General features: G+C 42.6%; 1 protein-coding gene across 1 annotated transcript; it reads right to left on the reverse strand.

Annotated features, from left to right (window-relative positions):
* Positions 1-2,720: 2,720 nt before the first annotated feature.
* On the reverse strand, positions 2,721-15,333 carry ZNF594 (zinc finger protein 594). Its single transcript, XM_053672596.1, is given in 6 exon segments — positions 2,721-4,460; positions 4,462-4,523; positions 4,525-5,156; positions 5,159-5,758; positions 5,761-6,018; positions 15,287-15,333. Coding segments are annotated over 5 exon segments (1,848 nt in total). The 5' UTR covers positions 5,999-6,018; positions 15,287-15,333; the 3' UTR covers positions 2,721-4,144.
* Positions 15,334-15,477: the final 144 nt, after the last annotated feature.

Genomic DNA, 15,477 nt, shown 5'->3' on the forward strand with positions numbered 1-15,477 from the left:
ACTGCTGAGGAGACAGTGCAAGGGCTTTATTTGATCTTTCAGGGTGCAGGTGGTTGGTGTAACACTTGTGGCAGATCACCCTGTCACTCAGAACTTCCCCTGAAGCTGTAGCCATTGTCCAGTCTAGGTGGGAGCCAGGCTACAGTGAAAGCTGGCAGCCAGGCCCTCTCACCCCTGCAGCCTCCCTGGTTAGCGTGTGGAATGGCTACCTAGTAGAGTCCTCCCCTTTTCTAGACGAGCTCAGAGGGCGATCACACTTCTGTCCACATGAGCTATCGTCTGTCCTAGTGTCTGAGGCTTGGATCCTTCTACCTAGAGTCACTGGACCTGCAAAGATCAGAAAGACCCAATCCCTTCCCAGTGGAGCTCTGTCTAGTGGAGCGACAAATCTATCAATGTCTGTGCTATGAAGGCTGTGGTGTCTGGGAGCACAGTGGAAGCACTTAACCCTGACTGGGTGTACATCAGGGAAGATGACCTGATAAATGAGGCCAACATGAAGGAACTGGGAGTGCCAAAGGAAATGCGCTTTGGAGTCAGGCAGGCCTGGATTTGAATTCCAGTTTATTTAATAGTTTTGACTCTCTGGGTAAATTATTTTGCTTTCCTGACTTTAGTTTCCTGTTTAGAAAACAGTAGTATTCACCAATTAAGATGGAGGCAAAGAATGCAAGAGAAAATGGGTGTTAAGTCCTTATCACAGTACCCAATACATAGGAAATACTATAAAAAAGAATGGAGCTAGGTAAGGAGGGAGGGAGCATTCTTGGCAGAGGGAACAGCTTGTGGAAAGGCCATAGGGTAAGAGGGCAGTGCCTAGGTTCTTGGGGAGCTACAGATAGTTCAGAGGTAACTGTTGGATTTAGAAAGGTAAGCACTTTCCAGAAAGTCCTCCCAACTATCTCCCTCTACACTTTCATGCCTTTCCTTTTTGGCACTTACCATGCTTATAATTTTAGTTATGATCCTAATTAATCTCTCCTCTGTTCCACCAGGGCAGAGACTGTTATCTATTTCTGCTCCCCACTCTTTGCACTCCCACCCACCCCATACCTGACACATATTAGAAGCTCATAAATATTTAGTGAGTGAATGAATGGGGCCAGATCAGAACACATGTGTCACTGTAAGGACTGGGATTCAGGCTCAGGTTAGTGGGAAAGCTCTACAGAAGTTTGGGGTGGGTGGCTCTATCAGATTTGTTCTAAAGCAAGGACACTCAGACTGCTCTGTAGGAAAGTGGAAGCAGGAGGCATGTTAGGAGGCTGTGGTAATAACATAAGTAAGAGATGATGATGGTGGCCTCACTCTAAGGGCATGAAAAATTGAGAAAAATGGACCAAACTGGAAGATTATTGGGTAACACTCCCTTTCTCTACTGTACTCATATGCTCTTTCCCCAAGGTGGTAGTAGTTAAGAGTATTGTTTCCTATGAAATATTTATATAGATGAATGTCTCTTAGTCCACATTCCAATCACACCTGTTCCTCAAAAAGACTTGGAGTTTAGGTCTTTAGCTATTTAAGGCCCCTTTCAATATCCTGCTTATCCCAATAAACATCACTCTCACTGTATAAAGGACATGGAAATGGGTTTATAAGAATAAATTCCCAACTCCCTTTGTTTACATAAAGAAAAAAAAAGAATGCTAAAATGTCCCAGTTAGCTAAAGGTTTTGATTAGTTAGAATCTGGGATAACTAAAAAATGTTAAGTACCTTTTTTTTTTTAGATTTTATTGGTTTTTATTTATTGATTTTTGGAAAGAGGGGAAGGTAGGGAGAAAGAGAGGGAAACATCAATGTGTGGTTGCCTCTCCCATGGCCCCCACCGGGGACCTGGCCTGCAACCCAGGCATGTGCCTGGACTGAGAATTGAACTAGCGACACTTTGGTTCACAGCCCACGCTCAATCCACTACACTACACCAGCCAGGGCAAGTATCTTTAATTTGTAATCCAGGTGTATCACTGATAATAGCCATTTTGAAATTCTTTTGCTTCCTAAATATAAAGATATTCTGATGTAAAAAGAATATTAATTTATGTATATGTGAGATTATTAAAGAGCTTTAACATTTGAGACAGTGATGGGGGTATGCATGCTCTGTACCACCATCCACAAGCAGCCAGCTTTGGGAAGGTGTGGCATGGTATAGATGGGCTTCTCCACTTCAAGACATCCCACTAATGTTCAGGGTGCCCCTCTGGGGATACTACAGCTCCCCAGTGCCTTGAACTTTAACAGGTCATATTCTTTATACCAGTCACAAGACAGCACGGTATCTTACACTTTATGGTTTGCTTACAAATACTTCATTTTGTTTTAAAACTCACAATTGGGGGTGGGGGAGAATGGGGGAAATGGTATAGCGAATCAGAAGAGTAACTGGTAGGTACAAAATAGACAGGGGGAGGTTGAGAATAGCATAGGAAATGGAGAAGCCAAAGAACTTATAAGTATGACCCATGGACATGAACTAAGGGAGGGGGCAATGCTGGTGGGAAGGGGGGTGCAGGGCAAAGGGGAATAAAGGGGAGAAAAAGATGGGACAACTGTAATAGCATAAGCAATAAAATATTTTTAAAAATAACTCACAATTACTCCATGAGGAAGATTACTTTATTACTGCTTTATTAATAAGGAAAATAAAGATCAGAGGGGCTACATAGTTTGCTCCAGTCCTGAAAGCAATATATCATACTGAAATTCAAACCCATATCTGTGCTCCCTCCACACCAGATTGCCTCCTAATTAAATTAAAGGTTTCTATGAGTTCCCCCAGGACACACTGCCACTGCCCACATGACACTGAAATGCTCACTTAAGTGGCCTCAGGTGACTGGTGTTTTAAATGTCCATGGGTAGGGTTCCTCAAAAATGGCACTAGTGATACTTGAGACCACCTGGTCTGAAGGTGTCAACATTTTTTGTTCGGGAGGAGGGTAGGGCTGTGTATTTTAAGATGTTGGCAACATCCTTGGACTTTATATAGTCAACATTTTCTTCAAGTTGTGACAACCAAAATGTCTCTGGACATTGCCAAATGTCCACAGGAGGCAAAACCATCCCATTGTGAACCACTGATTCCTTCTATGCATCTCATAAGCTACTCCCACTGATGAAAGATATGAGGTTGAAATTCTCCTTGCCTTACATGGTTCTCTCAGGAGCTTTCTTATTTGATGATTCATGGAAATTCAGATGCAATCTGCCAGTAGTTCAGAGTATAAGAAATATGTAAGGAGTGAGTTTGCCCAGAGGCAGGGCCTAATTACCAAATTAGTTGGCAGCTTAAATAATGACCTCTTCAGAGTTCTGTTTAGACTCCTCAATTCTCAAATAAGCTGTGCCCAATTTTAAAGTCCTGGTTCAAGAGAAAACCACTTTCCCTATAATCGACTGAACTTTCATGGCAGATGCTTTCTTCGAATTCCCACCAACCCATGTCACCTAAATGCTCAGTCCCAGCACTCAGTCTTATCCTAGTCCCAAAACCTACTGTTCTCCTGTCCCTTGGTCTTTCATTTCCTGATACTACTAGTAGTCACTCCTGTTTCTCTGGGGAAACTCGTCACGTGGCTCTTGTATCCTCCTGGCCTTCAGCTATCTTGTCATTTCTATTATTTTGGTTTCTTGTCAATTAGGGATTCATTCTAATTAGCATTTTTGCATATGCATAAGCATATTTTTATAAGGATGGAAAAAAGAGAATATGTGTAAAACACCTACCTAAGGCAAAGAATTCATCCCAGAGAAATATTTAATCACACTAAAGTACTTAAGATTTTTACTGGTCACTGGACTAGGTAGTCAAGATTTAAAGGGCTCCTTTCATGAAGAATTTAGTTTTTGGGTTGTTGCTGAAGAGATTTATAATGATTTAGTAACAACAGAAGTTGCCTAAAACACTGTCAAGTAATTATATGCTGGGGACCATATTCCAATATAATTCTGAGGCAGAAAAAGGCTATTTTATGTCCAAGAACTTTTCCATCTGACTATACTTACATGTTTTCCATACACTAGGACTCTTGTAATGTTTTCCTTTCTTCAAATGGTTTTGAATAATAAAAATCCTCTATAGTGTAATAAGATGTGATTTCCACCAGGCTTTTTCTACATTCATTAGGTTGTGCAACCTGTTAGAATAAGTCTTGTGTGAAAACCCTCTCACATTCAACAAGTTCCTTTCCAGGATGAAGTTTCTGATGTTTAAGAAAGGCTGTATGCCCACTGAAGGCCTTCCCACAGCTGCTGCATTCATAGGGTTTCTCTACAGTGTGAACACGATGGTGTTTAATAAGATCTGAGCTCCCCTTAAAAGATTTCCCACATTTACTGCATACATAAGGTTTTTCACCACTATGAATTCTATGATGTCTCATAAGGTCTGAGCTCTGACTGAAGGTTTTTCCACATTCTTTACATTCATATGGTTTTTCTCCAGCATGAGTGACGATGTATGATGTCTGAGCTGCTCCGGAAAGTTCTACCACACTGATTACCAAGACAAGCTTTTTTTTTTTTCATGGTGAACTCTCTGCTCTTCTTTAAACAACTCATTCATGCCGAATGTTTTCTCACCTTCTTCAAGTTTCTCCCCAGTATGAAGTCTTTGATGTTTGAGAAAAGCTGTGCACCAGATGAAGGATTTCCCACATTCCTTACATTCATAGGGTTTCTCCCCACTATGGATCCTCTGATGCTGAATGATGAGTGAATGCTGCCGGAAGGCTTTCCCACATTCTTTACACTGATAGGGTTTCTCTCCAGTATGAATTTTCTGATGTGTAACAAGGTGAGACCTCTGGCCAAAGGCTTTCCCACATTCACTACACTCATACGGTTTCTCTCCAGTATGAATTATCCAGTGCCAAATTAGATCTGAACTTCCCCGGAAAGTTTTACCACACTCAGTACATTCATATGGTTTTTCTTTCCTATGTATTCTCTGTTGTTTGATAAGATCCAACTCAGAAGTGCAGGCTTTTTCACATTCAAGTTCCTTTCCAGTATGTAGTCTCTGATGCTTAAGAAAAGCTGTGCGCCCACTGAAGGATTTACCACATTCACGACATTCATGGGGTTTCTCTCCACTGTGGAGTCTCTGGTGTTCAGTAAGGCGTGAACGCTGCTGAAGGCTTGAATCCAGTATGATTCTGATGTTACAAGGGAACTTAGGAAGGCTTGTCCACATTCATAACATTCATAGGGTTTCTCTCCTGTGTGAATTCTGTGATGTATTATAGGATCTGAGCTTTGATTGAAGGCCTTCCCACATTCATCACATACATATGGCTTCCCTCTGCTATGAATTCTCTGGTGTAGGACAAGGTTTGAGCTTCCCTTGAAGGCCTTCCCACACTCTTTACATTGATAGGGATTCTCACCACTGTGAATTCTCTTATGTCTAACCAGATTAGAGCTCTGATTGAAGTCTTTCCCACATTCATGACATATATAAGGATTCTTTCCTGTATGAATTCTCTGATGTATAATAAGATTTGAACTTTGATTAAAGTCTTTCCCACATTCATTACATATGTATGGTTTCTTTCCTGAATGAATTCTCTGATGTATAACCAGGCTTGATCCCTGATTAAAAGTTTTTCCACATTCCTTATATTCATAGATTTTCTTGATAGTATCAATTTTCTGATGTTCAGTTACTTCTGACTTCTGTTTGCAGCTCTGGCCACAGATGTCATACCTGTGGGATCTTTCTTCGGCAGAAAGTATTTTTCCTCCTTCATTATCTCTCCTGCAATGGCTTTCTTGGGGATGAAATCCACTTCCCTGATGGCTCTCTCTTGGGAAGGAGGCTGCTTCACCACATTCTCTGAGGGCCTTACCCAATGTCACAATAACCTGTCTTCAGGATCACTGGTTTTGACTAACCCACATTCCTGGGAGATTTGTTTTTAGAGTATTTCTGGTACAGCCCTTGCTAAATCTTTTTCTTCAGAAATTTTCATCTTTGCCTTCCAGTTCTTCATTTTATCCCTGGTCTCAGAATCTGAAATGATAGGTAGTAGGCCATCCTATAATTCCTAAAGTACAAAAATCACATCTGTCTATTTTGGGAAGTTTAAGAAGGAGGAACAAAGAAACTAGAGGAGGACTCTTCCCCACTGGGGCTGAGATTCAGACCTTTTTAGAGAGATTGTGGCACCACAGGAACACATACCCTACTAGCAGAGAAGACATGTGTCAGGTGCAGGCTGGAGCTGGTGTGTGTGAGTGGTCTGTGGGGTGGTGGGAAAATTCAAGGGAGGAGGCAGATGGTCTGGAGCTGGCCCTAGGGAATGGCCTTTTTGATGGGGTAGAGACTGGGCGGGTCTTGTGTGTAATGAAAACACACCAGCACTAGAAGAGTTCCCTTCTTTTTCAGTGGCCTCCCATTGTTCCTCTAGTATCCTCTATTGACAAAAGTATAAATCTTGTGCCAGCTGGCAAAGGAGGAATGGTTGAGATCCAGTAACAGAAGCAAAGCAAGGCAAAGAAGGGTAGATTTGGAGTTGAGAGACAATAAATTAATAACTAGCACCCTACCCTTTCCTCCCAATAATAACAGTTAAACAATTTTGAAAATATGTCTCAGAATAAAAATGTTTGCCTGTCATTTTAATAGGAATCAACTCTCCCTTTCTCAGACCTGGCATTTTCTTTCTGGTAGAACTGCCTCCTTTTGTATGGCAACTTTGTATCCTGTGACTGGAAGCATATGAGCTTACTATTTTTACGTGTCTATATCCTCAAATCCCTGACATTTCCCACACAAAAACACACTTCTGAGCTCCTTGAGTGAGCCATTTCACCTTGGCCCTAGTGCTATGAACTCTGTAGTCATTAATCTTTTTGCAATGAATAAGAGGTAATACAACATAATGATTAAAAACACAGACTCCGAATGGACAATAGGGCCAACTGCCTGGGTTTGAATCCTGGCTCCCTCACTCACTGACTGTGTGATCTTAGGCAAGTCGCTGGAGCCCTCTGTCCCTCAGTTTCCTTACTCTAAAATGGAGATAGTAATCACATTTACCTCACAGTTGTTATGAGAATAAATATATGTGAAACATTTAGAACAGCACATGGCATATAGATGCCACTATATTAGTGGCATCTGCTGTTATTATTACTGTTAATGTTGACTCTTTAAGCCCAACTATTAGTGGGTAAAATGTCCCTAGGATAAACCTCTATATCCAGGCTGGATTTCATTTAAATAAGTCAAGTAAAATACTGGAAAGAACTGCCTTTATCATAAAGTGTTTTTTTGTTTGATACATGTTCAAAAATTAAAAACAGGCTAATAGATGGTAAAGGCACTTCTCAAAAGCCACTGAAAACAATGAAAAAAATGACAAATGAGGTGAACTCCATCTTAAAAAAGAGGGCCACATACAGACATCTCCAGAAGGTTCATATTTCTGAATGGCACATTCAGTGACCTTCTGATCAGAGTGACGACATCTAGAGCATGGCAGGAGGGGAGTCATGAAGAAAGCAAGGACTGTCCCTGTAGACATCTAGTCTGACACATCAGAGGAGAGAGATACTAAAGCGGGGAGCCATGCTTGCAGATCATCTCTATTACCTTCCGCCTAGTTCTAGCTAAGGAACACTGACAGAGGTTAAGCAAGCTGAAGAAGGAGTAGACAGTGTGACTTTCAAATTGTATTAGGAAAAGCCTGTGGTTTAAAGGGCTTTCCCTTGTGCCACACTGATCTCCTGGAAACCAAAAACTGAAGGGAGATATGACTGTAGATTAGATGAGAAGGTGTTTGTGGCAGCAAATCTGCATGAAGGTTCTAAAGTGCCCTAGTTCTGCCTCTTCCCATGGTAATCTTTAATGGAGAGTCTGATTCATTCACTGTGCAGTCATGATCATTAAGGTAACTGTATGGGAAGTATGCTTGAAAATAGGTGGTGGTGATTGTTTTAGGAAAGAAAGGAATAGGAGTAACAGAGGGATTAGGAGCATACATCTGAGATGAATACCACAGGAACTGATATGAAGCATCAGAGTTCTCCATTATTTCAAAGAAGAGATATAAGGCTTTAAAATAGATTATAGATTATAAAATAATAAAAAATGAGAACTACTTTGAAAGGTCTGAGAAAAGAAATGCAAGAGAAAACTAAAGCATTATGTAAATGAAATTCACCTAAGAAACAACAAAATAATCACTACAGGATGAGGCCCAGAGAAATCATACTGAATGAAACGGATATAAATATGATTATAGAGAAGACAAGTAGCAATAGAAAGATATTCAAATACATAAAATTAGTATTCCTGAAGAACAAAATAAAAACATTCAAATATGTAACAGAAGAAAATGTTGCTTAAATGAGGACTTGACTCTATTGGAAGGGTGTGTTGTAGCCAATAAAAAGTTGATATGTAACAGTCAACACCAAGATATCTCCTGGTGAAGTAACTATATTTCAGGAACAAATGAGCAAATGGGCATGTAGGCAGAAAAGCAAGTAATGTGTGAGAGAATTTCAGGTTGACTTTACACTTCTCCACAGTTAACCTTAATGCCAGACAGAACACAATTGGCCCTCCACACCCTAGCATTCTACAACTGTGGATTCAACCAACTACTGTTGAAAGTCTTTTTAAAAAAAGTTACATTGTTGCCCTGGCTGGTGTAGCTCAGTGGATTGAGCACGGGACTGGGAAACAAAGGGTCGCTGGTTCAATTCCCAGTCAGGGCACATGCCTGGGTTGCAGGCCAGGTCCCCAGTGCCAGGTTCCTAGTGGGGGCCATATGAGAGGCAACCACACATTGATGTTTCTCTCCCTTCCTTCCTCTCTCTTTTTTTAAAAAAAATTTAGTTATTTTTCAAGTACAGTATTCTGTTTATTTCTTCCATCCCAGCCCACCCCTGCCCCATGCACACCTCCTTCCTCTCTTTTTAAAAATAAATAAATACAATCTTTTAAAAAAGTTACATTATTGCTGACATGTACTTCATAGTTAGGCCTATGATGGTTGCTTCTATACTGAACATGTACAGACTTTTTTCTTGTCATTATTCCCCAAACAATATAGTATAAACATTTACATTATATTAGGTATTGTAAGTAACCTAGAGATGATTTAAAGTAGATAGGAGGATGTGTGTAAGTTATATGCAAATATGACACTATTTTATATAAGGGATTGAGTATGTGTGGATTCTGGTATCCACAGGGGTCCTGGAACCAATCCACACCCTGATACCCAGGATGACTATATAGTAATGCTCATAAAGTTATTAAGAGAAACAAAGTGTGCTCTAAAATAGTTTTTACCCAGCAACATGCACTTTCATGTTAAAAGCATGGGAAAACATTGTCAGGTAGGTAAAAAAAACTCATGGACTTTGACACCCATGAGCGCTCTTTTTGGAAAGGACTGCTTGCCTGAAATATAGCCAATGAAGAAATAAATTAAAATAAACATTAAAGAATTGAGAGGACAATGTAAAAAAATCGATGGTGAGCACTGAATCATTTTAATCGCAGAACTGAGATTAAACAATTGGAAATTATTTTTGTAGAATAGGAAGTGAATGAAACCATGACAATGTTAAAATAATTATATTATAAAAATTGCACTGTGAGGAGGAGAGGTGGTGGGAGTGAGTATAAATTGTGCTGCTTTACCTATCTTTCACGACAGGAAATCAACAGATACCATTAAAGTGATTCAAACTCTTAATGTATTTCATAATAATTTTTTCATAATTTTAGAGAAAGAATCTTTTAAAATTACAAATACTTTTTCCGTAACATTTTTGTTGATTATAAAAATACTACATGTTTATTATAAAAAAATAAAATGCTAAGAAAATAATAAGCACCTATAACCCCTTGATCCTGCCTTCCAAAGACACCTACTGCTGATGTTTGTTATATACAAAAGTGGGACTGTGTTATACAGTCCCATTTTGTCCTCTTCAGCCTACTTTTGGTAGTGGAGCTGGACCCCAAAACATTTCTCCTGTCATCTGGCTCAGTCAGCAGAGGGCGCTGAAGGAGCAGTGTGAGGCATACACAGAAAAAGGGATTTCTCTTCCTGATACTAGTAAGCTAATTTTGTTTTTTGGAGGGCCGACAAGTCAACAGATGGGAGGCTTAATAGCTTGTGATGGACCAGCTGTGGCCCACCCATGCCCTCCAATGAGTTTTCCACCACGTAGCAGGCGGTCTATACCCTACAGTGAATTTCTCTGCATTAGGCAGGCCACTCTTACAGATTAGCTCTGGCTTATGCCCTCTGGTAAGCTTCTTCTCCACCATCAGGCTATGTGTCCCTCTGGCAGCCACAACCTCTTCAAAAACATCTGAATCTCAGCTTTGAGCTATGAAGTCCTCTTCTAAATTCTTGGTTTCCTCCTTCTTTACTTCCCTCAAAGCGAGGTAAGGCTGCCTCCTGCATTATCTATTTCTATATTCCTCAGAGTCTTCTTGTAACCCTTTTAGTAGTTAACCACCTTTTACTCGGTAAACATTCTTTATATAAAATGTCCCTTGTTTCAATAACTGGTATAGTTTTTGTCTCTTGACTGGATCTTGGCTGATAATGAATACACGGTATAACTTCATCTTAGATCTAGGACAAAATGAAGGTAATATAAGCAAAGTAGTAAAGGGGCTAGAAAGGGGAAACAATACATTATTTGCAAATACTGATAAAAGCACTCTTCTATAAGAATCATTAGAATCAAACTTTGCCACAGGCATGGGAATGGTAAAGTACCCAGTCCTTTGTCCTATATAGCTCTCTCCTCAAAGACTGGTGGCCACACTACTCAAATTTTTCATCCAATTCCACCGGAAGTAGTTTAAGGAACTCTTTCCCTCAGAGGATATCTGAAGCAGAAGGGAACAGTATCTGAAACATAAGCTTGATCAGGGGTTAGTTCTTTACAGTCCAATATAGCTGAACTTTATAGTGAGTTTCTGCAGAAAGGGCCTCAGTGTTCATGTCATTTATTGGTTTGTTTGCCTAACATACATTAACTGAGCACCCACTGTGTTCCAGACATTGTACTAGGTATTGGGAATACAAAAGTGAACACTAGATGTGGTCTTCGCCCTCAAGGAACTTCCAGTTTAATGGCGGGGAGACATATGTGTAAATGGATAACAAGATAGTATGATCAGTGACCAGCAAGGTAAGCACTGTCTCCTGTGGTACAGCCTAGAATCAACAGAGCATGGTAACTGCATGTGGGGAAAGAAAGAAGTCAAGAATGTCCTTTCAGTTTTTGACCTTAGCAATGATGTGGTGCTGTTTATGAAGACAGAGGACACAGGAGGAAGAGTAGTTTTCAAAGATGGGAGGAACAGGTCTGAGATTTGAAGATGAGTGGAGTTTTGGTCATCTATTGGTCTAACAGGACTAGTAAGACAGAGAGAGAAAGCACAGGGCAAGTCAAGAAGCTATGAATTTCTAATGCCAGGTCAGGCTAGCTATCCTTTACCAAAGAGCTGCAGAATCTTGCCTCCAAGGGTCAAAGCCATTGGGAATCCTTAATCTTCTAATTCCACTGAGATCTTAAAAACATTTTTTTTCAACTGAACAAGAAGTTAGAGTGTATGGATTCTATGTTGAGGATGGAGTCCTTATCCAGTAAGACCAACTCTGCCTCTTCCTTGCTAAGATTCCAACTGAGTACAGATCTGGTGCCCAGAATCCTTTTCTGACTAATTCACAGCTGCATCCTGCAGCATCTTGAATTCTGACATAGAAGTTGCTGCTCAAAAACTGCCCAGTGGAAAGCCAGTAACAAATACTCCATACTCTCTCTTCTATTTAAAAATCTACTACTTCCTACTTTATTACCCTTGGTCTCAGTAGCTCATCTTGCCTCTCCCGCTAAAAATGTGAGAGACCAAGATCTAAGACAGTGGAGGAGTAGGTGGTTCACTCTCTCCCAGGACCAAACTCAATTACAATTAAAACATAGAACCATCAACCTGAATAAACAACTGAAGACAAGCTGAACAGAAGTCTCATAACCAAGGATAACAGAAGAAGCCACTTTGAGATTGATAGGAAGTTGGGGGGGGCGGGGAGATGTGAAATGGGCTGGCCCCACTCCCATGGGCTGCAGCTGATATCTGGAGGGACATCTCAGCTGCAAAGGTTCCCCCTGAGGAGCATGGGGTCTCAACCCCATGCTGGGATTCCTGGCCCAGAGCACCAGGGCCAGAATTGGAGCCCATGCAATATCTGACTGTGAAAATCGGTGGGGATTCTGTCTGCCAGGGAGAGACAGGAGTCTGCTAGGGACACAGGAGCTCTTTTAAAGGGCCAATGCACAAATACATCAACCACAGCCACTCTGGGCTCTGGTGGAGGGAGAGCAGAGTGGACTAGAGTCTCTTGAAGAGGGATTGGGGATTTGTAGCTCTGGGGAGAGAGCTGAAGGGGCAGCTGCCAGGATCCCTGTGCTGAGTCCCTTTCCCACACTGCAGATGCCACCTCTCTTGGTAGGAGTATTACTCTCCTTCTGGCGTCAGCCTGGGGAAGGCAGTAGCCCCACCTTCCAGACTCCCTGTCACCCATCTTTCACAGCCCACGCCCAGCTAAGGAGTCAGCTGCCTGGGAAGGGGTGTAGAGGTCCAGGCAGACTCAGGGGGTGTCAGTGACTGAGTTGTGTGGCTCTGGGATGGGGGCCACTCCTCCCCCCTTCCCCTAAACCTGACTAGTACTCCCCCACCTGGGATATCTAGGTGGAGGGAGGGACTAACTCCATGCTCCTGGATTCCTGGTGGCCCTGCTGTGCTGAGCTTGGGCTCTTCGAAAAATCTGGGACAGACTAAGTTGTGTGTCTCAAGGACAGAGGCTATTTTTCTCTTGCACTCCCCACTGGTGCAGAGCCCTCTCTTCACACAGCCAAATCTTGGTCTACTTGGACCTGATAAATTCTGCTTGCCTCAGTCTGATGATTTCCTGACACCATGGCCCACCACAAAGGTCTGCAGAAACCCAGCAGGGGGAAGCTAAACTTGGTATACACTGGGACTTTTGCTGAGTGGCCTCAGACCCAGCACTAGCACTGAGATTGAACCTCTATCAATCTGGTGAACTCCATGTGCTCACTGAAAACCTTTCTCATGCAACCTGAATATTGCCAAAGACTCCTTCACTGACTGAGCCTATCAGGCGGCCAGCAGGCAGAGAGATCTTTGGATGCTTGGGCCTTTTGCTGACCTGCCCCCAGATTTGGTGGAAGCCCGCCTTGGTGTACAGCTTGGTCCTTCCCATGCACATGTGGGCCCAGTAGAGGCAGTCACAAACTGGATCACTTTGTAGATCCAAACAGGGTACCCAGAGCCAGTCACAGGCTCTGAGAAACAACTGTTCCATACCTCTCTCCTAGCATCTAGTGACAATCCTTGTGTTCCCTGCTTTGTAGATGCATCGCTCCAATCTTTGACTCAATCTTCACGTGGCACTCTCCCTCTGTCTCTCCCTCCACATGGCCATCTTCTTATAAGGACACAAGTCACACTGAATTAGGGCCCATTCTGCTCCAGTATGGCCTCACTTTACCAAGTGATATTTGCAACAATCCTATTTCCAAATAAGATCGCTTTCTAAGATACTGAAGATTAGGACCTTAAGTATCTTTTGGAGGGGGACATAATTCAACCCATAACAATAGCCCAACTCTATGATTCACCTAAAAGCAAACCTATGCTCTGGAATCCTCTCTAATTTCTCCATATACTAGGCTGCTCTCCATTCCATCCCTTTACCCATGACTCTCTTACTCGCAATGCCCTCCCTGTTCACCTCTCTCTACATCTGGAATCAAGAACTCAAAGGGCTGCAAGAGGCCAGGCAGTTAATCAGGAGTGCAGCAAACTAGGTGATAAATGACAACTGATACTTTGCTTCCGTGTCAGGGAAAGACAATGGATTAGTGACGATAAGGAATCTGGACATTTTAGACAAAGTCTAAAGGAGTGACTTGCTACTCAACTCCTACTAATAGCACCATGCAGGCGCATGGGCCTTATTTGGTTACATCTTCTGATTTTCCAAGAGGTAGTGAAAATGTAGATTTTTGTGTAAGTAGATGTCAAAGAAATTTCCTGATATAAAAGTTTGATCACTAATTCAAATAAAAACAAATACCATGAACTATGAAAATATATCTACAGTTGGTTCTGGCCAGGGGCCATCATTTTTCAACCTCTGACTTATACAAATACTTCCCACTGTTGCAGGCCCACCTCAGTCAGTACCTTCTAATCATTTCAATCCTTTTTTAAAAATTGATTTTAGAGAGAGAGAAACATCAGTGTGAGAGAGAACCATCCATTGGTTGCCTCCCCTATGCACTGACCAGGGATCAAACCTGCAACCGAGGTATGTGTCCTGACTGGGAATCAAACCAGCAACCTTTTGGTGTACAGGATGACACTCCAACCAACTGAGCTATCTGGCCAGGGCACCATTTCGATCCTTTTTCATTCATACTCATGTGCATGCATTAGGTGATGCTAAACAAAGATAGAGTCCCTGCCCAGAGTGGAGGCTGGTACCACACGCAGACACACACCTGAAACAAGGCGATAAGAGTTTACGAACTTAGCACTAGCTAAATAAGCTTAAAAAGATGAGAAGCTTAAAAATGGAGGTAGGGGAAGGCTTCCCAAAGAAAATGACTTTTGAAGTTACTCCTAAAATGATATACAGACCTTTACAAAGAAGAGACCAGACTTAAATCATCCCCCTCCTCTGAACTCCAACAGTGCTAATAGTTTAGATCAAATATTAGAACACGTCTGAAGCATGCACTTTATTCCTGTAGTTCAGCTTAGACTTCCCAGCGGGACTATCCGTTACTCCTGGAGCTTAGAAACCAGATTTCGTCCATTGTTACAACCTACAAGCCACAGAGCTGGGCAAGGAATAGGGTCAATTTACGACTAAGGTTTGAGTCTGGGTTTGGGGGAGGTGCAGTCTGCGATACGCACAGGAGGAAACTGGAAAACACTAGAGCGGGGTGGCAGGGGGTGGGCAAGGGGTAGGGAGGGAGGCAGTGAGATGGGGGAAGGCCGTGGGAGGGGCACACCGAGACCCAGAAGAGGGCCAAGGGGTCAGAAAGCCCAGCCCAGGCCCCACAAACCCATGTCCTGGAGGCCCCAGCCTCTCCCACCCAGAAATAAGGGGTGGGTTCGCCTCCTGCCTCCGATCTGCTGCCCACCCCGCTTCCTGGAGGGCGTCAGGGCTACCAGTTCTGCGAACGCAGCGGGGTCTCACCTCCAGGCCACCCCCAGCCTCCTGCTCCACTGGGGCCCCCTCCACGGCCACCATCGCTCATCCTGTTTCTAACTCGGGCGCGGAGCCAACATCTTGGACACCAGGATTGGGCGGCCACTTCCGGCGCGCTCCCCAAGGAGGTGGTCGCGCTACCCCCGCACCCCCCTTTCGACCCTTGCTGTGCCCACCAA

Source organism: Artibeus jamaicensis, unplaced genomic scaffold (assembly GCF_021234435.1).
Source record: "Artibeus jamaicensis isolate MK-2021 breed Jamaican fruit bat unplaced genomic scaffold, CSHL_Jam_final contig_777, whole genome shotgun sequence".
Classification (NCBI taxonomy): Eukaryota; Metazoa; Chordata; class Mammalia; order Chiroptera; family Phyllostomidae; genus Artibeus; species Artibeus jamaicensis.